The sequence below is a fragment of the Silurus aristotelis genome, assembly GCF_946808225.1.
Source record: "Silurus aristotelis genome assembly, chromosome: 10".
Taxonomy (NCBI): Eukaryota; Metazoa; Chordata; class Actinopteri; order Siluriformes; family Siluridae; genus Silurus; species Silurus aristotelis.
The window spans coordinates 11,455,393-11,476,165 of NC_139583.1; the positions used below are offsets into that span (position 1 = coordinate 11,455,393).

Below are 20,773 nucleotides of genomic sequence, written 5' to 3' on the forward strand. Positions count from 1 at the left end.
CATCCTGTGAAGTGAAGATTGTACACTGATTTTAGCAATTTCACTTCTAAATGCCATTTCAAGCGACATTCGCAAAAAAATATCAGCAGGAGACATCATACCTATTAAAATCCAGCAGTTCATTCGCTATTTGCGTTCCGATACTTCCTGCGTAAATCATAGTGCCGGACGCATTCGAGATTTCTGGGATGATAGGGAGAGATTTCTTTGCATCCTCTGATGAAGAGAACACAATACAAACAAAAATTATTCAAAGGCAAACAAAAACATAAAAAATAAATGGAAGGTGATATAATGATCCATCAGTTAATTGGTGAATAAAATAAATTTTCTGTACAAGTTCTGTAGAGCAGCAGCGGTCATACAATTATAGATATATAGTTTTTCTGTCTGTGGGAAAATAAAGTATTTTACAGGTCAAACTTTACATTTAGCTTTTTTTTTTTTTTGGGTCGGCTTTCTCTGACGCACAAATGAACTTGTATTGTGTATGTCTGCCATCTAGCGGCAAGAATGGTTAAATGTAGAAGAAAAATAATACGACATCATAGATTTTAAAGGACCAAAGTTTGCCGAGATCACCTTTGATTTGGCCATGTCATAAATGAAAAGAGATAGAAAATGTGTAATTAAATAAATGTAATAAATATGACATGTGTTGTATTTATTTATTTGTTTGTTTGTTTATTTATTTCTTAATTTCCAAATATTAAATCATAAATGAGGAGAACCATGGCCACTTTAGTTTTAATGTAATACAGTTTGTAATAATGCGATAAAAAAATGATAATGCTTTTGACCCTTGCCCCTCAATTAGATTTTTTGGTCCTTTATAGAAAAAATATGGGCACTTCTGGTCTAGACCCTGCAGCTAGATATTTGCTACAAACATGCTGTTGTCAGACATAACAAAACACTTAGAGCATGCGTCATCCTTTCAGATTGCATGGTCAGAGCAAAGATTACAAAGTGCAGATGATCTGAAAGACAACAACTCAAAGCAACAATCATAAATCCAGGAAACAATCATATTAGATCATTATTAATGATGATTATTACAAAATCCTTATTTTCAAAAACTTGAAAGGCAAGTGGCTAAAATGTATGGGAAAAAAATAATATTTAATGACAAAAACAAGCTAGCAAGATAGCCTGCTATAGAGCTCGGACCTCAACCCTACTGACCACCTTTGGGATAAATTGGAACGCTGACTGCACCCCAGGCCTCCTCACCTCACCTACATAAGTACCTGCCTTTACTAACGCCCTTGTGGTTAATGAACACAAATCTCCACAACCACACACTAAAATTTAACAGACCAAACCTCTCAGAAGATTGAAGGTCTTTACAAAAGCCAATGGGGCAACATGGTGAATGGGATGTTAAAAAAAAAAAAAAGGATTTTAATGTCAGATGTCCATGAACATTTGTCCATATAGTCTATCAGTAAGTAGCTACTACATCTGAATTATATATTTTATTGTAGCAAGATTGATCAGTATTATTAAATATCATTGTTGCCTTATAAATTCAAATTATATTGCATCATGTAGAAGCGTCAGATATTCACCAATAGTCAGATTTAACCATTGTGGAAATAAATAGTGCAAATTGTAGATTTTCCTCAAAACACTCTCCATAGAATCACTGCTACTAAGGTTTATATTCTGCATCAAAACAATTAGAACAAGTTTTCTTATTTAGGAAATTATTATTTTATTATTATACTTAATTAAAAAAAATTGTGTTGATTTAAATTAGGGGAAAAAATGTCCTTACCTTCTAAAACTTTGGAATCTATCTGCTGTTCTGACTTGTCTCCCGATCCACTGGAACTGCTCTTATCGCTGTATCAGGCAAAACACATCATGCACCTTCATCTGTATAAAGGCTTTCAATTGTAAATGTTAAAATTTGATTCCCAAATTAGGAAAAGACATTTGTACTCACGATATGACTGTGTTCGTTGAGACTATATATTCTACTTCTTTGGTCCAGGGATTTATAAAACTAAACCACTGACTTTTTAAGGTGACGAATGACCCATATTTTGTTTTGAACTTGTAGCTGTTTGTCTCAATCTTCTCTTTACTTCTCAATACTAAAAAAAAATAAATAAAGGATGAAATAACAAATTATATGAATAATAATACTAAAACATTGTAGAGAACAAGTACCCATAGTTTAGCTAGAAGCCAACTTGGGGAACATAAATCTAATTAGAGATTGGTTTAGCTTACACTTCTAATGGTGCTTAAAAAATGAATAGAATACATTTTACAACATACAAGTCTCCTCAGCATTGAACAGAGATCACCTTTCCGATGTCGATCTGCTAAATGAGGCAAATCGTCTTGATGAAAGTATTCGTAACACGATGTGCCTAGCAGCTCCTGTGGTAGATATCCCAATACGGTGGTGGCTCTGCAAACATTATGAACAAATAAAGGTCATTAAGTTTGACAGCTTTGGCGCTCTGGCTAATTCAACTCGAATAATAATGATATCATTTTGAGTACTTTCACAGTGGCCATAAAAAGTTTAGACACCCCTAAGTTTCTAAGGTTTCCAAAAAATGAAAAGGCCAAAATGAATCAAGTCAGTTTTCCAAACAACAAAATTCAAGTAAAAACAAATTTTAGGAAGTCGTTTTAGCAAAAAAAAAAAAAAGTTTCCACAACCTGGTTGCATAAATGTACACACCCCTCACTATCATTTTCATTTTATCTTCTCCCGCTTATCCGTAATTCGGGTCGCGGGGGCAACAGTCTAAGCAGATTCCCCAGACACTTCTCCGTGTCCAGGGATCGGGCTGTCAAGGGACCCGCCTTCGACTGCTGCCCAATCCTCTCAGCACCGGTCCCTTACAGTCCCTCCTGCAGGTGGTGAGCCCACAGGAAGGCGGCCCCACATCGCTCCGAAGTCACGGTCCTTGATTTTCTCGTAAGGGTCCCCTGGAGCATAGAGGGTTAAGGACCTTGCTCAAGGGCCCAAGAGTGGCAGCTTGGCAATACCGGGGCTTGAACCCCCGACCTTCCGATCGGTAACCCAGCGCCTTAACCGCTGGAGCCACCACTCACTAATATTTTGTTAAAGCAACTTTTGCTGGTAATATGGCGCTCAGTATTTTTACGTACGAGTCTTCCAGTCATTTCAATTTTATTCTCTCTTCATTGTGAAATGTTCCAAAATAATCTCTCTCCTGAAATTCTTCAAGATGTTTTTCAAATTGAATTTCAATCTGGACTTCATTTGAGATAATTTTTTTGTTCTCTTGGATCTGTGTTTTTGGTCATTGTCATGCTGAAATATGAAATCTTCAGTAAAACTATAATCAGTCATGTTTTTAGGGAAAACATACTAGATTTGAACCTCTCCAGGACTCTAGACTTTAGTTGAGGTAGATTATAAACTAAAACCCGAGTCCTAGATGAAGAAAAGCAGCACTAAAGCTATATACCACTACCACCATGCTTCACCAGGTGTACGTTTTTGGGTGATATGCAGTCATGTTTTGCACCAAGCATATCTTATGACCAACATGTTCTATCTGGTCTCATCAAAATAGAACACATTTTGCCAAAAGGTTTGAGGTGAAACCATGGCTTCAACATTCTATTTATATTTCATATCATTGAAATAATTTACTGATTTTGTACATGAATAGTTTTTGTTACATCAAATTAAAGGAAAAAAGAAATCAGCATTCTTTCATTCATCCTATAGCACAAAAAGAAATCCTGCAAATGTAACAGAGGTGTGAAATCTTTCCACTGTACTTAAGAATTCTGTAGATTCCAGAATCATTAACTTAAAATTTTCTTGCAAAATATTACACCTCAAAATATTAGAGAAAAGAAAAATCCTTAAAATTTGATACCGTTGATCCACAAATGTGAATTTGCCATCCATGGCACAGCGAGTGATGAACTCTGTGGGCTTGACCTTGACCTCTCCGTTGGCCTGGGGGGTGGTATGAGGGTGAACACGACCCACAGCTACAAGGCAGCAGAAATGTGAGCTCTCCTTATCGGCCTCAGCATCACCCTCCGCACCGAGCTGACTGGTGGGCCAAGTGCGCATGTAGCCGGTGCAGTGCACTGTGCAATAACGCTGCGATTCTAAATCAGCACAGGGAAACACGTGAGAGAATCTGAGAAACAGGCCACTACAACTAAAACAAATTGCTTATTTAAATAGAGGTGTGGGGGAAGGGGACACAACTTGATTGGACTTGGTACCCCTCTTCCCATGAGTGTCTCCTCGGTCTCTATTGACTGTAGCTGGCATGGAAGGGATTGATAAATTCAACAGCCCACACTGCCCGCTGTGTGCTTTCCCAAAATCAGACATCAAAAAATACAGCAAATTTTTGCTCAGTTCTTCACTTTTGTATGTGGTTATTTTGAGACAAATATATTTAGTAATGTACTAAAATATAAATATTTAGTTTTAATCTCAGGCTTAACTAGCTACCTTATTACCTCGAGTGAAGGGAACATGTGGTTGTTCATATTGTTGCCTATATGCTTCTTAGATTCAATAAAATTAAGAAAGTAAAAGATTTTGCTAGGATGTTGAATCTGACAAGAATTATAACTATTTATCCTATAATTTAAGGTGAATAAAACACAGTTTAAAAGCACAGCGGTAATGTGGCTGTTGCGGAACACACGCGGCTTGGGTTTGATCCTCAATTCTGATAGAGAATGACTTTGTGCTAAATGTGTGAAAATAGATTCTTAAATGATATTACTGAAACTGACATAGCTGCAGTTGAATTCAATGCATGTATCAGCCATGTCCAACTATAATTTGTTTAGGGTTGTGGAAATATACTGACAGAATGCTTTGATGTGCAGAAAGTGAAACAGTTCTCAAAGGCAGTTTGTAAAACTTGTATAGATAACATCAAATTATTTCTCCAGCTGCAGTACGCTTTGATGCCAGTCATTTTGAACGATGGGAACGTGTGAGCAGACACCAGGATGTATTGAAATGAAATATTTGATAGCGTTGCACATTCCACCCTGTACTTTCTATAACCTGTACTTTAAATAATAACAGAAAAATATGTATAATAGCTCTAATTAAACAAATAGAAGTTAATTATTTAAGCTAATTTAAATTCTTTTATCAGAGTTTGTTCTGGATCATTAAACGTCGGAAAACATATTGCAACACCAAAGACTAGACCTTTGAGTGAGGCTCCTGAACTGAACTTATTCTGATTCAATGAACATAAGGTCAAGTGTAGTTGGTTCAGCATTAGATGTTCAGCAAACCTCGAAAATCTTAACAAATGGTTGTAGCACTGAATCTGAATAGGAGTTAACTTTTTTTTTTTTTTTTTTTTTTAAACAACCAACAGGAAAAAAGAAAGCACGAGAATGTATTTCAGAAATGCAAACATCTGTCTCTGGATTTGAGAGAGCAAAGATTCTAGACAGATTTGTGCCTAGGTTTGCTTTGTGATCTTAAAACAATGGAGAGGAGTCTGGGAACAGTTTGTTTATTGTTTTACTGCTGTGTGCGCTTTTTTCCAGCTTTATATTATATTGAGAGAGCAAACGTGGCTGAACATATTAAGAGGACTGAGATGAATAACAGAATACTAATGAGAATATGCACATTGGTTTGTACTGCTAACCTTTCTTTTTTGATGAGCTGGCCTGGAAGTCCTTTTCTTCTTTAACAGCAACTTTATTGCACTTCATTCGGCAGAAAAAAGAGCGGCGAGCTCCTGAACAGAGTCGAGTGGCTCCTACGGGCAGATCAGCTTGCACCTGGAGTCCCGCTACACCACATACATACACGGGAGATATTGCATATGCAAATGTTACATTCCGTGGCCATATTAAATGGTTATACTATTAATGGTATATGAATGTTTTCAAATAAGGATTGCTAATCACTTGAAAGTGTTTACTTTTGGCATCTATAAGGCGTTCCCTTGGGTAGAGTTCAGAGGCTGAGAGCTGCTCCTTTACTTTTCCTATGTCCTTCGGATGAACATAATCAAACAAACTCTGGCCAATCAGCTCTGGCTAGGTAAAATAAAACAATAAATTGACTCATAAATGTGTAATAAATGGTCGATTCATTTCGTTTACAACCAGGCTGGGCAACAACCTGTAATTATAAATAACAAGCGCTCACCCGTGTGTAATTCAGAATCTTTGAAACAGACTCCGAAACAAATACTATCTTCCCACGGTCACATCCAACCACAAACAGGAATCCGTCCGCAGCCTAGGCAACACAGAGATCACAAAGGTCAGTGAAATGAAAAACATACAAAGAACAGCTGGACTAGAGAGGACATCCAGGACACTAAAAGATCTATCTGTATACCAAAAGGTGGCTCTTTAAAAACAGATTTTAAATTCTAGGTAGAAACAGATACTACACATGGCACCAATGCAGGTTCTCAACTTTTGTAGTGGTGACCCACAGAGGTTTACCTGATGTGTGTATGGGGTCATAAGGACTTTTTATAAACTACTAGTTAGTTCTATGGTTGTAAACTTTGATTTGTGGAATATTTTCAAAAAAATTTACTGCTGCACTCTTCTCCATCTTGCGTCTACCAGCAAGGCAGAGTGAAAGCTGACACCCGCTTCATCCAGGATAGGTGAAGTGAGCTAACCAATCTTTTCAGACTATTCTCATGCTGTGTCGCAAAGGCAGCATGAAGCATTTCCAATATAGAGTCGTATAATCTTTTTGTCATACATAAGCTTAGATGTCAATGATTGACTATGCCAGTGTCTATCATCAGGCCTGTTTCAAACTGATTTTGGCCTCCAGTAACAGCATCACACTTCTCCCACTGAAGTACATATTGCAAGTTTACCCTGAGAACTAGGTGCTTGAGCTCATCATCAGGAAGGAATGAAGGCCTGTAGTTGGCGTCGGCAAATGAGCTGGTCGCACCTGTTCAAACAACAACAAAAAAAAACTTCTGCTGTGAGGTGTTGCCCTTTCAAGCAGGAGGGAAAAATGAAAACCATAAGAAATATACCTTTTAGTGACTTGAGGTGTTGCACGGCCATGCGCAGTACAGTGAGCTTGTCAAGCTTGCGAGACATGGGGTTACAGGTGGGAATCATGGCGGACAACTCGTCGATCAGGTTATTCATTTTGTCCCGACGCCGTTTTTCAATTTGGCTGTGAGGTTCCCTATAGATAGACGGCTTACATTTAGACATTCTGCATGCGATTCAGACATGATCAAATTAAATTCTCACACAATATTAAATGTTACACTGTTCAAAAGGTACAACTGTGCATGACACTAATTTAAGTCAGTCTATATTTAGTTTCAAACCACCCCCAAAGAAAATCTAAAGATCATAAGGATTATAAACATTTCTAACAGTGGCACTTCTCCAAAATCAGTTTTATGTTGCACTTGTGAAAATACAAATCAATTGCAAAAAAAAAAAATGTCAAAATGAAAGAAAAAGTAATGAGAAAAAGTCTGGCTGGTCTGAGTGCACTGGCTCTTTGACATTCCCTAAAAGCAATTCTCACCATGGAGCTAATGACCATTAACAAAGGACCCTCTCTATTTCCCCCTAAAAGCAACATCCACTTCTATTGACTTTCAAAAAGCATCGTATGTTTCTTCTTCAATGTGCTGAATGAAAAATTGTTGTCTGTAGGTGTACTAAGGCCTCATGTGCTACTGAGACAGAGAAACTTCCCTGAACAATGCTAAGAAAAACCCCAGAGGATAAATTAGTAACTGTATCTGGGCATCATTAAAATGTCAAAGACAACTAGCAGATAAATCAGGACCTTTAATGAGTTTTTCCAGCATAATAAAGGCACTATATTGGATGATACAATTTCTTATCTGACAAGGGGCTTATCTTCGTCAGCACCAATGATCAGACGACTCTGTCGCTGACAGACTTTGTTCTAGACACTTAGTGCCAGAAAAAATCCTAAATCAGAAGCAATTGCTAGGGTTATCAAAATACAAGCGAACTCCATGGACTTATCAATTAATTGTTATCAGAATCAATAATTTATTGCGCAAGCTAAGAGATTAAAGAATCGGAGTACAAAAAGAATAAAAAACAGAGAAATATGCAACACACTGGTAGTAACTAGCTATCTAATGTTAAATGCTGGGTAAAACATTCCTAGATGCATGCATAAAAAAAGCCTTGATTGCTGTGGCAGTGGGGGGGGGGGGGTGGTCAATCATTAGCTGAAAAAAAGAGACACCTAGAGCTGAAATGATTCCTCGATTCATAGGACTCATAGGATTCCATAGGATTCAGGCCGGAAAAAAACAACAGAAAAGAAATCCCAAAAATTGGGATCATTTCAGACTAAAACAAAGAAAACACCATACATACGTGCTTTTTTTTAATTTATATATTTGTATTTTTTTAATAAAAATAAGTTACTTGCTCATTTTAAGAAGCGTGTCTTATTTTCTCTTATATATTAGTTTATATAAAATAAGAGTACTCAATTAATCGATGGAATAATCGGTAGAATACTAAATTACTAAAATAATCGGTAGCTGCAGCCCTAAAGACACCCATTATATAAAGTGCAATAAAAAGACACCACATATAGAAACTTGACACCCATGCCAGGAATAGCCATAAAATATATTTCAATATTTCATACATTTGACCTTGCTGTGACCTTGTCCCAAATCACATGAATTCCTAGATCTAATCAGTTCATCTACAGCAGGGCTCCAGACAAAAAACAATTAAGGAGCCATTGGCTCCAGTTACTTCCAGTCATCCTGTCTTCTTTACATCTGCCATCTTTTTACAGCATGGCCTGGGAACTGAAGCGATCATATAGGCGGTGTTCAATTTTATTTTGATATCTTTCCATTCTTTTTTCGGACCACAGTCCGCATGCATGAGACACTGCGAGCGCTAACTGTGTTTTCTGTGGTGCGCTTTTTTCACGATTATCAGTTCACGAGCATTTTTATGCTTTTACTATCGCCATGTTTTCTTATTGTCTCTTTTTATAAATGATCTGTATTTTTTCTCTGCCCGCTTAGGAGCAGAAGTGGCAAAACACTTTCTGCGTCTCGTGATCATATCTCAGCCATTAAAACTCTTGAATCCAAGAAGTTTTCAAATGTGTTTTGCCACTTTTATTTATGTTTTCACTGACTGACATAGAAAGAAGGTCCTCAGTGCTTCTGTCGTTCTCCCTCTCACCAATGCTGACACAAGTGCAGCCTGCTTTTTTTTTACTACAGGTGTGTCATCAGCGGGAGAGTTGTATAGAGCTGGAGAGTGTTTGGAAAAACTCTGATATTTTTATGTTTTTTTTCTGATGAGGAAAGGTGTAAGGTGTAGGCGGCGCATGTATCTCCGTTTATTACGTAAAAAAAAAATGATGTGATAGGCCATTCCTGACAGAACACGCACATAAAAAGTCATAACACGCAGATTATTCATAGTGTGCAAATTTATATGGTCGATCTAGGCAAAAATATTACTCGTAATTTATTATTTTTGGTCTGGAGCACTATACTGGTTATAATATAAATACCACGAGTATTCAATTACCCTTTCTTCATATAATGCTCCAAAAGGAAACTTGTTGGGAATAAAAAAAAATCCTCTATGATCTTGGTTGTAAAATAGGTCCTCGTGAAACAGATGTATTAACACCTTTATATTGACTGATAGGAAAAAATAAAATAAAATCAAGACTCTGACCTAATTTAAACTCCTTTTGCCCATTCAGTTCTACCTGATACAGATCACAGTCGTGTGATGGTTAATTGTGTGCAGGTTTTTACATTAGCTTGCTAGCGACTAACAGTGTGTTGCATATTTCTTGCAATTGTGCGTGCTTTTTTCATTTCACTGCAAGTTGTATTCTGCATATAACGATTTTGTGACAAATAAACATCTTGAACCTTGTAAGGCTGGGTGATGTATATAATATAACCTGCCACTCTTCCCTTTCCATTAAAAAAACTAAGCTGAATCACATTAATTTCAATGACATTTATGACATTCATTCATGACATTCTGCAAATGTGGTACCTAAAATGTCTTACTAAAGTGTACCTTAGATCAGTGGTCCCCAACCTTTTTCGCGCCACGGACCGGATTAATTTCGGACAATATTTCCAAGGACCGGCCTTTAAGGTGTGGTGAATAAATACAACAAATTAAAATAATACGACCGGCATAAAAACTGGTATTTTCTAAATATAATAATAAACGTGAATCCACTGTGGGTTTTTTTGTTCATTTTGCTAGCTTGGGGGTTTGAATTTAGCGGTAATGTATTATGTGTTAGCGGCTGGAGCCCCTTTAAGAAGGTAGCAGATGGAGGTAAGACATGTGACCAAGGCATCATAAACTGCATCAAGAGTGAGTCATAGACAGATGTGGTGCAGAGAATCCGGTAAATTTCCAAAATAAAATATCATCCAGAATCAGATAATAAATAAAACAGAAATAAGTGTAACAGACTTTATCATAAGGTACGGATTCTTTCTGTGCAGCCCGGTACCAATTAACCCACGGACCGGTGGCGGTATGCAGCTGGGGGGTTGGAGACCAATGCCTTAGATAATGTGGATAATAAAAAAAAATTATAGAATTGGTTTTCAGTACCTAAAACACTTGATTTTCACATGTGGGTCGTCCCCTTCTGACCTAAAAAAATAACAGCAAAAAAATGTAGCAAAAAAAATTAATTAATAAAAAGGCACGGCACTGCAAATAAAAAACATTCAATGTCATCAGAGAGAGAGAGAGAGAGAGAGAGAGAGAGAGACCTTTCCTGATCATCCTCCATATCTTCATCCAGCATTGACACCGATTTAGTTTCCCTGGAAAATAAGTGGCTTAGTGATTAAGCAAGCTAAATAACAGCTAGTCTTGTACCATGATTTAATATAAAACAGACACACGTGTCAGTCAGCACTCATTCATAACATTCAGGACAGAGAATTTTGAGTTTGACTCAAATCTAAATGCTATATGCAAAACTACAATTTGATTTAGCTAGGATTATTGCCAGTACATAAATCTCGACTCACCTTTACACATGGACAAATTTTAACAAATGCACACACACACACACACACACTCACTTGTCGGTGCTGCCCTTGCGTTTCCTGGTCACCTCAATGCTGGACGCCATGTCAGCAGCTAAAGCGGGGGTCATCAGACTGGAAACAGAGACAGAGTGACTCTGGAGATCCTCCTCCAATGCATCTCCTGAAACACACATGTGCACATAACAGGTCTTTATAATTTGTGTAAAAAGACTCTGCTATATATGGATAGAATAGAATATAGAAATAAGACTGATTGAAGTGTTTTATCCAAAATATTACAGGATATAGAAAATGCTGCTGGAACTCAATATAAGCGATTAATCGTTTAAATAGGTGAACTCTTCAAAACATACACCATATGGAGAAATGTATTGGGACACCTGACCATGGAGAGATATGTGGTTCTTCCGCAAACTGCAAGATTGGAAGCACACAGCTGTATATATGTGGTCGGATGTGGTCGAAATTAAATTCTCTCCTCACTTGAAGTAGAAAACCCAAACCTGTTCATTCCAGCGAATTCCAGCTTCATGAAAATATGGTTCACATTGGTTGAAATCTTGAGTTGCCTCTTATAGAGCTCTGACCTCACCTCTAATAAACAGCTATGGGATGAACTGGACTATTGAATGCACACCAGGCCTCCTCACCCTACATCAGTCAGCCATGAAAATGCATAATAAACATACACTCACCGGCCACTTTATTAGTAAGTACACCTGCCTATTCATGCTATTACTAAAATCAGCCAATCATACAAAACCAGCGCAATGAATAATGTGGTTAAAAAGCTCAAAGGTCAGAATGACGAAATAAACACCATCTTAGTGACTTGTGGCATGGCTGTTGGAACTAGATATTTGTATTCAACTCCTGGTGTTGTGGTGTCCCAGAAAAATGCTGCACATGGTAACATTTGGTATTACTTTCCAATGAGTCATAACACATAGATGAATTGACTAGCACTTATCTTGTTAGAGGCAACTGCAGTAAAACAGATAATGTTCTCAAAGTTGAGGTGTTGGAAGGAGGGAAGTTGGGCAATCAGAAGGAGTTGAGTAACTTTGACAATGTTCAGATCGTGTCAGCTTGACAACTGGGTCAGAGAATCTCCAAAATGACTTTTGAGGGCTGTCCCTGATATGCAGTGATGAGTACCTACCAAGGCAGGTGGTTTTATGGTTTGTAATGTTACGGCTGAAACCTAGATTTTTTCCGAAACAGCAATTTCTTTTTTTTTATTTTACATATATACAAAGTAACATTATAGCATTGTCAAGTCTCATCACCAAAAGTAAACAATGAGGAAATTTAAACTGAAATCCAGACCGTCTGGTAGTCATGCTATGTTCAAGTCATGTTTTACTACAAGGGCGAACCTCTATTTTAGTTTATTAGAAATAATTCTATTTTATTTACCTTACATGATATAAATTATCATTCTCTGTATTAATTAACTTAAAGGTCATTGGGAAATATCATTGGCCATAGCAGTTCAAAGCCAGGAGTCCAAGAATGAGGGCCACTTTAACAAATCATGGGTGCTTATGAGCTCATATTTGCAAACAAGGGCAACTAGTACGGTAAGATGACACAAGCAGCAGTTTGTATTTTGTGTTTTGGAGGAAGTACATTAACCTTTACCCTTCCTGGATGGTAGCTGTTTGTCGTATGAGACAAGAGAGCTTGCTAATAGAGTGGAAATTGCCAGATGACCAAAACTGGAGATGAAAACAGCCATTAAGAAGTGATGATTTTTACAAAAAATTAAGTTTGCTAAAAGGAAGTGTTTTCTGAGACTTCACCAGTGAATTCTCTTAAGTACATCCCTTGTAGATGCAGATTTCAACAATGGGCAAGCATTCACAAAACATACAGCAGACTCATAATTTGGCATTGAACACACAGCAGGATATCTTACCAGCCAGCAGCTCTTATGGTATAACTAATGGCATTTGTAGCAGCCATTAGACAAAACAATGGAAGCAGACATTTCTTTTACAGGGCAGAGGGCTACATTTTCACCCATCTGCCAAAATCTATATACTACATTTCCTCTAATCAAACTTAATTCACTGTGTTTAAAACACCTCTGCAAGCTTCATGTATATACAATATTTATGTCCTGAAGAAATTTAGTCCATTTAAAAGTAAAAAAAAAGAAAAAGAACAAAACATTTCCAACATAAAGAATCTGCTGAAGCAAACTGAAACCCTAAGTGTGTTCCGGTTTCTATTTTTGCTGCTGGGAGGAAGCCATCATGGAAATTGCCTTGGAACAGAGAGTGAAATTGATTTTCTGGAAACATCCCGAGGTCTTTACAAAACATATTAGAACAACGTCTTTGGTTTTAACATTAAATAAATAAAAAAATGCACAATAATCACTTAATTACTATGATTAATTAATAATATAACTATCAGCAACATAATTATTATTTTCCATTTACATGTGCACTGCATACCAACATACACTATATACAGTGCATTCGGAAAGTATTTTAGACCTCCTTCACTTATTGTATTTTATTTTATGTTGCAGCCTGATACTACAAATATTATACATTAATTATTAATGTATATTAATTAATATACTCTCATTAGCCTATAATGGCAACGTCGAATCAGAATTCTGGAATGTTTTCCTTAAAATTTCAAAAAACAGGAAATATCACATGTACAGAGGTATTCAGACCCTTTGCAAAATGTAAAAATAAGTTCAGATGACTCTTTTTTTTTTTTTACCCAATTCTCTTATTATTACTAAGATGTTTCTACACTTTGATTAGAGTACACCTGCGGAAAAGGTGTATGGATTGGACGTGATTTGGAAAAGCACACACCTCTCTATAGAGGGCCTCAAAGCTGACAAAGCATATAACAAGTCACGTCCAGGAGGTCAAAGTGCCTACAGGATTGCTGCAAAGCACAAATATGGGGAAGGCTACCAATTGCTGCTACACTGAAGATTCCCGAGAGCACAGTGGCCTCCATAACTCACAAATGGAAGAAGTGTGGCACAACCAGGACACTTCCTAGAGCAGGTCACCCCGGCCAAGGGCCTAAATAAAAGAGGTGACCAAGAATCTGATGATCACTCTGACTGAGCTCTGGAGATCCTGTGTGGAGATGGGACAAGGTTCCAGTGTGGAGATGGGACAAGGTTCCAGAAGGACAACCATCACTTTAGCCCTCCACCGTGCTTGGCTTTAGAGCAGAGTGGCTAAACAGAAGCTTCTCCTCAGTGTGTGAAACCCATAGAAGCCCGTTTAAAGTTTGACAAATGGCACCCGATTGACTCTCAGACTATATGGAACAAGATTCTCTGGTCCGATAAAACCAAGATTGAACTGTGTAGCAAAGTATAGAGATATCCTCAAAAAAAAACCTGTTTCACAGCGCTCAGAACATCAGTCTGAGTTGAAGGTTCACCTTCCTACATGAAAACAACAATAAGCACACAGCCAAGACAACACAGGAGGGTTTTAGGGACAACTCTGCGAATGTCCTAGAGTGGCTCACCCAGAGATGAACCCTGTTGAACCTCTTTGGAAAGACCTAGAAGTGGCTGTCCACCAACAGTCCCTATCCAAACTAACCCAGTTTGTGAGGATTTCCCATTAAGAATTGTAAAAAAATCCCCAAATCCAGGTGTGCAACGTTGTTTAGTCATACCCAAAAAGACTCAAGACTGCTGCCAAAGGTGCTTCAACTGAGCAGAGTAAAGGGTCTGAAGATTTGGGATATATTTATAAGACAAAACATACATTTCTGGAATTTTGATTTCATTGTCATTATGCGGTACTTAGTGTAGATTCATAAGTGAAAAATCTATTTGAACGATTGTAATATCAGGCTGCAACAAAAAAAAATTTATATGAAGGGGGTCCAAATACTTTCTAAATGCTTGGTATATTACAAACAACCACACAAATTCACAGCGTTTCAAGAAGCTTATGTCAACACATATTTCCATCCAAAGTTGCATTAAGTTCTTGCCAAAAACTTAATGCTGTTGATGGGAGAGTCAGACTGCTGCATAAAGTCCTCTCCAGCACATACCAATGAATCTCAATAGGGCTAAGGTCTGTAATGGTCAATCCATGGGTGGAAATAATGCCCCATGCTCCCTGAACCACTCTTTCACATTCAAAAAGGATGAACCCTAGTATTGTCATCCTGGAATATGCCTAGGCCATTGGCGAAGGAAAATAAAACCTGGTTATTAAGTACATTCATAATCAACTGACCTCATTTTTAAGCACATAACATCGCTGAAACTAGACCTGACCAACTAAAGCAACCCCAGAGCATAACACTGACCCACAGGCTTGAACACATGACCTTTTTTCCATTGCTCCAGAGTCCGATCTTTATGTAGAATATAACCAGAAAATACTGCTAACATCTTTATTTATCCTAATATTTCATGCCAGAATGACTGCTGTGAAAAAAGTCTATTACACCGGATTAACACAAAATATGCCTAAAGCATAACATATGCACTGTAGGAGTTGAATTCATTTAAAGCGTTTTAGTAAGACGAATTTTCAATCACCTCGTTCCATTCAAAATGTCAAAGATCACAAAACTTGACAGACAAAGTCTTAATTTTGCATCGGCAAGGTCACTCTCTCAAAGGAAATCAGCAAACAAACCGGATACTCAAAACATGATATTCAAGCTGTTTCGAATCAGAAGAGGTCAAGGACAATAAAAGGACAATAAAAGAAAACCTTGGGGTTGCTCTACTTTGATTCAGCTTCATTCACATCTAAACAATGTCAAATACATAAATAAATAAATAAATAAATAAATAAATAAATAAATAAATAAATAAATAAATAAATCCCTATATTTTAGAGGTCAGTTCATGTTTTAGGTCAGTGTGAACAGTATGGCTCAAGTCATATAACACTCTATTTACAATATGATTAACTGGAATTCACCATTTTCCTTTTATACAACTCGAAACTCACAATCCCATTCACAAATAAAAGCCTTTTCCTGGTCTGTGTGTGTGGACAAAAAAAAAAAAAAAAAGCTTGAAGCTTTTTTTTTTCCTGCTAAGCCTATAAGCATGTTGATTTGGCCCTGCACTACTTCTTCACTTCTTTAGAGCGGTATAAGTACGAGTGTGAGTCACTGAGTTCAATGAAACGGGCCAGGGCAGACCCAGCTTTCGTTTTTTGCTCTTCCATTTAAACGCGCAACATAGGCCCAGTGACCTAAATAGCCATTAACAGATCAGCAGCAGGCTGATTTTTTAATCCTGGGCTCATGAGTCAAGATTATTAGACTTCACAAGGTGTTGTTGTGGATACATTTTGATCCATCTCCGCATTTACACATCCTGTTTAAATACATATCCTGCATTTCAGTATTTCACAAAAGCTGTTCAACACATTGAATATAATTGAAACTCTATAATCAGAAGAGATAAACCCACACTTGACCATACGGTTCCTATGTGCTTTTTGAACATCCCATTGCACATTAAGTCCCCATTGGCTGTTTTATATCCTCCATATGTTCCACTAGATTTTGGAGTGTGGCTGTGGACCTTTGTGCTCATTCAGCCACATGAGCTTCAGTAAAGTCAGGTACTGATGTAGGGTAAGGCGGCCTGGGATGCAGCCAGCTTTCCAGTTCATCCTAAAGGTGTTAAGTTTAAAGTCAGAGCTCTATAGCAGGCCAGTCTTCCACTCCAACTCATATATTCATGGAGCTCCTTTTTTGCACATGGGCATCGTCATGTTGGCACAGGCCTGGGTCTCTTAGTTCAAATGAAGTGGAAATTGGATGTTACTGCATCCATTTTTTGCCTCCAACTTTGTGGTAACCTGACTTTTCCAGGTTAGGCTGGTATGGTCAGGTGTCCCAATACTTATAAAGTATGTACATATAAAGTATGTACTATACTACTTGAATATAGCATAATTACTCATTGAATCAGATTTATCACCCCTGTCAAAGTTTCACTGCAAGTTTGTTAAAAGCACTAGATTATATAGTAAAAAAAAAAAAAAACTTGCAGTGAAACTTTGACAGGGGTGATAAATCTGATTCAATGAGTAATTATGCTATATTCAAGTAGTATAGTACATACTTTATATGTACATACTTTATAAGTATTGGGACACCTGACCATACCAGCCTAACCTGGAAAAGTCAGGTTACCACAAAGTTGGAGGCAAAAAAATGGATGCAGTAACATCCAATTTCCACTTCATTTACTATATAATCTAGTGTTAAAAGCAACCCAGCCATTAGGGGGGCACAAGCCAGTGTACTCTTAGTGCCGGTCCCAAGCCCGGGTAAATGGGGAGGGTTGCGTTAGGAAGGGCATCCAGCGTAAAACATGTGCCAAATCAAATATGCGGATCACAAATGAGAATTTCATACCGGATCGGTCGAGGCCCGGGTTAACAACGACCGCCACAGGTATCGTTAGCCGACAGGGTACCGGTGGAAATTGGGCTACTGTTGGCCGAAGGAGGAGAAGGAGAGGAGAAAGGCGTCTACAGAGACGGCAGGAAAAGGAGCAGTGTAGGAGAGTAGAGGTTCGGGTTGGTACTTTAAATGTTGGTACTATGACGGGTAAAGGGAGAGAGATAGCTGATATGATGGAGAGGAGAAAGGTAGATGTGTTGTGTGTTCAGGAGACCAAGTGGAAAGGGAGTAAGGCCAGGAACATTGGAGGTGGGTTTAAACTGTTTTATCATGGTGTGGATGGGAAGAGAAATGGTGAAGGGGTGATTCTGAAGGAAGCGTACAGTAAGAGTGTAGTGGAGGTGAAGAGAGTTTCTGATAGGGTGATGATCGTGAAGGTGGAAGTTGAAGGGATGATGATAAATGTCATCAGTGCCTATGCGCCACAAGTTGGCTGTGAGATGGAGGAGAAAGAAAGATTCTGGAGTGAATTAGATGAAGTGGTAGATGGTGTACCTAGGAAAGAACAATTGGTGATTGGGGCAGACTTTAATGGGCATGTAGGTGAAGGGAACAGAGGTGATGAGGAGGTGATGGGTAGGTATGGTTTTAAGGAGAGGAATGTGGAAGGGCAGATGGTGGTAGATTTTGCTAAAAGGATGGAAATGGCAGTGGTGAACACGTATTTTAAGAAGAAGGAGGATCATAGGGTGACGTATAAGAGTGGAGGAAGGTGCACACAGGTGAATTATCTTCTGTGTAGGAGATGCAACCTGAAGGAGATTGGAGACTGTAAGGTGTTGGCAGGGGACAGTGTAGCTAGACAGCATCGGATGGTGGTCTGTAGGATGGTTTTGGAGGCGAAGAAGAAGAGGAGGAAAGTAAGGTTTGAAAGAAGAATAAGATGGTGGAAACTGAAGGAGGAAGAGTGTAGTGTGAGGTTTAGGGAAGAGGTCAGACAGGGGCTCGGTGGTGGTGAAGAGGTGCCGGATGATTGGGCAACTACTGCAGGAGTGATGAGGGAGGCAGCTAGAAAAGTACTTGGTGTGACATCTGGAAATAGAAAGCAAGACAAGGAGACGTGGTGGTGGAATGAGGAAGTGCAGGAGAGCATTAGGGGAAAGAGGTTGGCAAAACAGAAGTGGGATCGACAGAGTGATGAGAAAAGTAGGCAGGAGTACAAGGAGATGCGGCAGCAGGTTAAAAGGGATGTGGCGAAAGCCAAGGAAAAGGCATATGAGGAACTGTATAAGAGGTTGGACACTAAGGAAGGAGAAAAGGATTTATACCGATTGGCCAAGCAGAGGGACCGAGCTGGGAAGGATGTACTGCAAGTTAGAGCAATAAAGGATAGAGAGGGAAATGTGTTGACTAGTGAGGAGAGTGTGTTGAGAAGATGGAGGGAGTATTTTGAGCAGCTGATGAATGAGGAAAATCAGAGAGAGAGAAGGTTGGAGAATGTGGAGTTGGTGAAGCAGGATGTAGATAGGATTAGTAAGGAGGAAGTGAGAGCAGCGATTAAGAGGATGAAGAATGGAAAGTCGGTTGGACCAGATGACATACCGGTAGAAGCGTGGAGATGTTTAGGAGAGATGGCAGTGGAGTTTTTAACCAGATTGTTTAACAGGATTCTGGAAGGGGAGAGGATGCCTGAGGAATGGAGAAGGAGTGTGCTGGTACCGATCTTTAAACATAAGGGAGATGTGCAGACCTGCAGTAACTACAGGGGAATTAAGTTGATCAGTCACACCATGAAGTTATGGGAAAGAGTAGTGGAAGCCAGGTTGAGAGAAGAGGTGACCATCTGTGAGCAACAGTATGGTTTCATGCCGAGGAAGAGCACCACAGATGCCTTATTTGCTTTAAGGATGTTGATGGAGAAGTATAGAGAAGGACAGAAGGAGCTGCATTGTGTATTTGTGGATTTAGAGAAAGCGTACGACAGGGTGCCGAGAGAGGAGTTGTGGTATTGTATGAGGAAGTCAGGTGTGTCAGAGAAGTATGTGAGGGTGGTGCAGGACATGTATGAGGACAGTGTGACGGCAGTAAAGTGTGCAGTAGGTACGACAGACTGGTTCAGGGTGAAGGTTGGACTGCATCAAGGATCGGCCCTGAGCCCTTTCCTGTTTGCAGTGGTGATGGACAGGTTGACGGACGAGGTCAGACAGGAGTTCTTCCTGGACTATGATGTTTGCAGATGATATTGTGATTTGTGATGAGAGTAGAGAGCAGGTTGAGAAGAGCCTGGAGAGGTGGAGATATGCGCTGGAGAGAAGGGGAATGAAAGTCAGTAGGAGTAAGACAGAGTACATGTGTGTGAATGAGAGGGAGGGCAGTGGAGTGATGCGGTTGCAGGGAGAAGAGGTGGAGAAGGTGGAGGAGTTCAGGTACCTGGGGTCAACAGTGCAAAGTAATGGAGAGTGTGTTAGGGAAGTAAAGAAAAGAGTGCAGGCAGGGTGGAGTGGGTGGAGAAGAGTGACAGGAGTGATTTGTGATAGAAGAGTATCTGCAAGAATGAAAGGGAAAGTTTATAGGACTGTGGTGAGACCTGCGATGTTGTATGGATTAGAGACAGTGGCATTGAGTAAAAGACAGGAGGTGGAGCTGGAGGTAGCAGAGCTGAAGATGTTGAGGTTTTAGTTGGGAGTGACGAGGATGGACAAGATTAGAAATGAGTTTATTAGAGGGACAGCATAGAGTAGGATGTTTTGGTGACAAGGTGAGGGAGGCGAGATTGAGATGGTTTGGACATGTGCAGAGAAGGGACATGAATTATATTGGTAGAAAAATGCTGAAGATGGAGCCACCAGGTAGAAGGAAAAGAGGAAGGCCAAGGAGTAGGTTCATGGATGTGGTGAGGGAAGACATGCAGGTAGTTGGTGTAAAAGAGGCAGATATAGAGGACAGGGTGGTATGGAGACGGATGATCCGCTGTGGCGACCCCTAATGGGAGCAGCCGAAAGAAGAAGAAGAAGAAGAAGAAGAAGAAGAATCTAGTGTTAAAAGCAAACAAAAATACCAAAGGCCTTGTTTATCAATCTTTCATTCAAGTGTTATTTTGAGATTTATAGAAACTGACTAGCGCTGATTTTCTTCAGGCACACACATACATGTATGCTGACAATTCTCCATCACATTTATTAATGCCCAATACTCAACCATCTAACTTCCTCATTCTTAACTTTTAGTGGCAGCCAGACTGGAAAGGCAGCTCCTATGGGTGGTGTGTGGTAGATTTCCCAGGAAGATCAGCCACTGCAGCG

General features: G+C 39.0%; 1 protein-coding gene across 1 annotated transcript in view; it reads right to left on the bottom strand.

Annotated features, from left to right (window-relative positions):
• Positions 1–20,773, bottom strand: part of bmal2 (basic helix-loop-helix ARNT like 2) — a 28,519-nt gene that overhangs the window by 2,624 nt on the left and 5,122 nt on the right. Inside the window, exons 2-15 of the mRNA XM_083551943.1 lie at positions 11,112–11,238; positions 10,794–10,847; positions 10,630–10,671; positions 7,026–7,183; positions 6,858–6,937; positions 6,161–6,253; positions 5,931–6,048; positions 5,652–5,798; positions 3,882–4,122; positions 2,319–2,425; positions 1,952–2,102; positions 1,781–1,848; positions 102–216; positions 1–4 (exon numbers count right to left, since the gene is read on the bottom strand). The exon at positions 1–4 is cut by the window's left edge and continues 87 nt beyond it. Of these exons, the coding sequence (XP_083408069.1) occupies positions 1–4; positions 102–216; positions 1,781–1,848; positions 1,952–2,102; positions 2,319–2,425; positions 3,882–4,122; positions 5,652–5,798; positions 5,931–6,048; positions 6,161–6,253; positions 6,858–6,937; positions 7,026–7,183; positions 10,630–10,671; positions 10,794–10,847; positions 11,112–11,238 (1,505 nt within the window). The remainder of the gene's footprint in view (positions 5–101; positions 217–1,780; positions 1,849–1,951; positions 2,103–2,318; positions 2,426–3,881; positions 4,123–5,651; positions 5,799–5,930; positions 6,049–6,160; positions 6,254–6,857; positions 6,938–7,025; positions 7,184–10,629; positions 10,672–10,793; positions 10,848–11,111; positions 11,239–20,773) is intronic.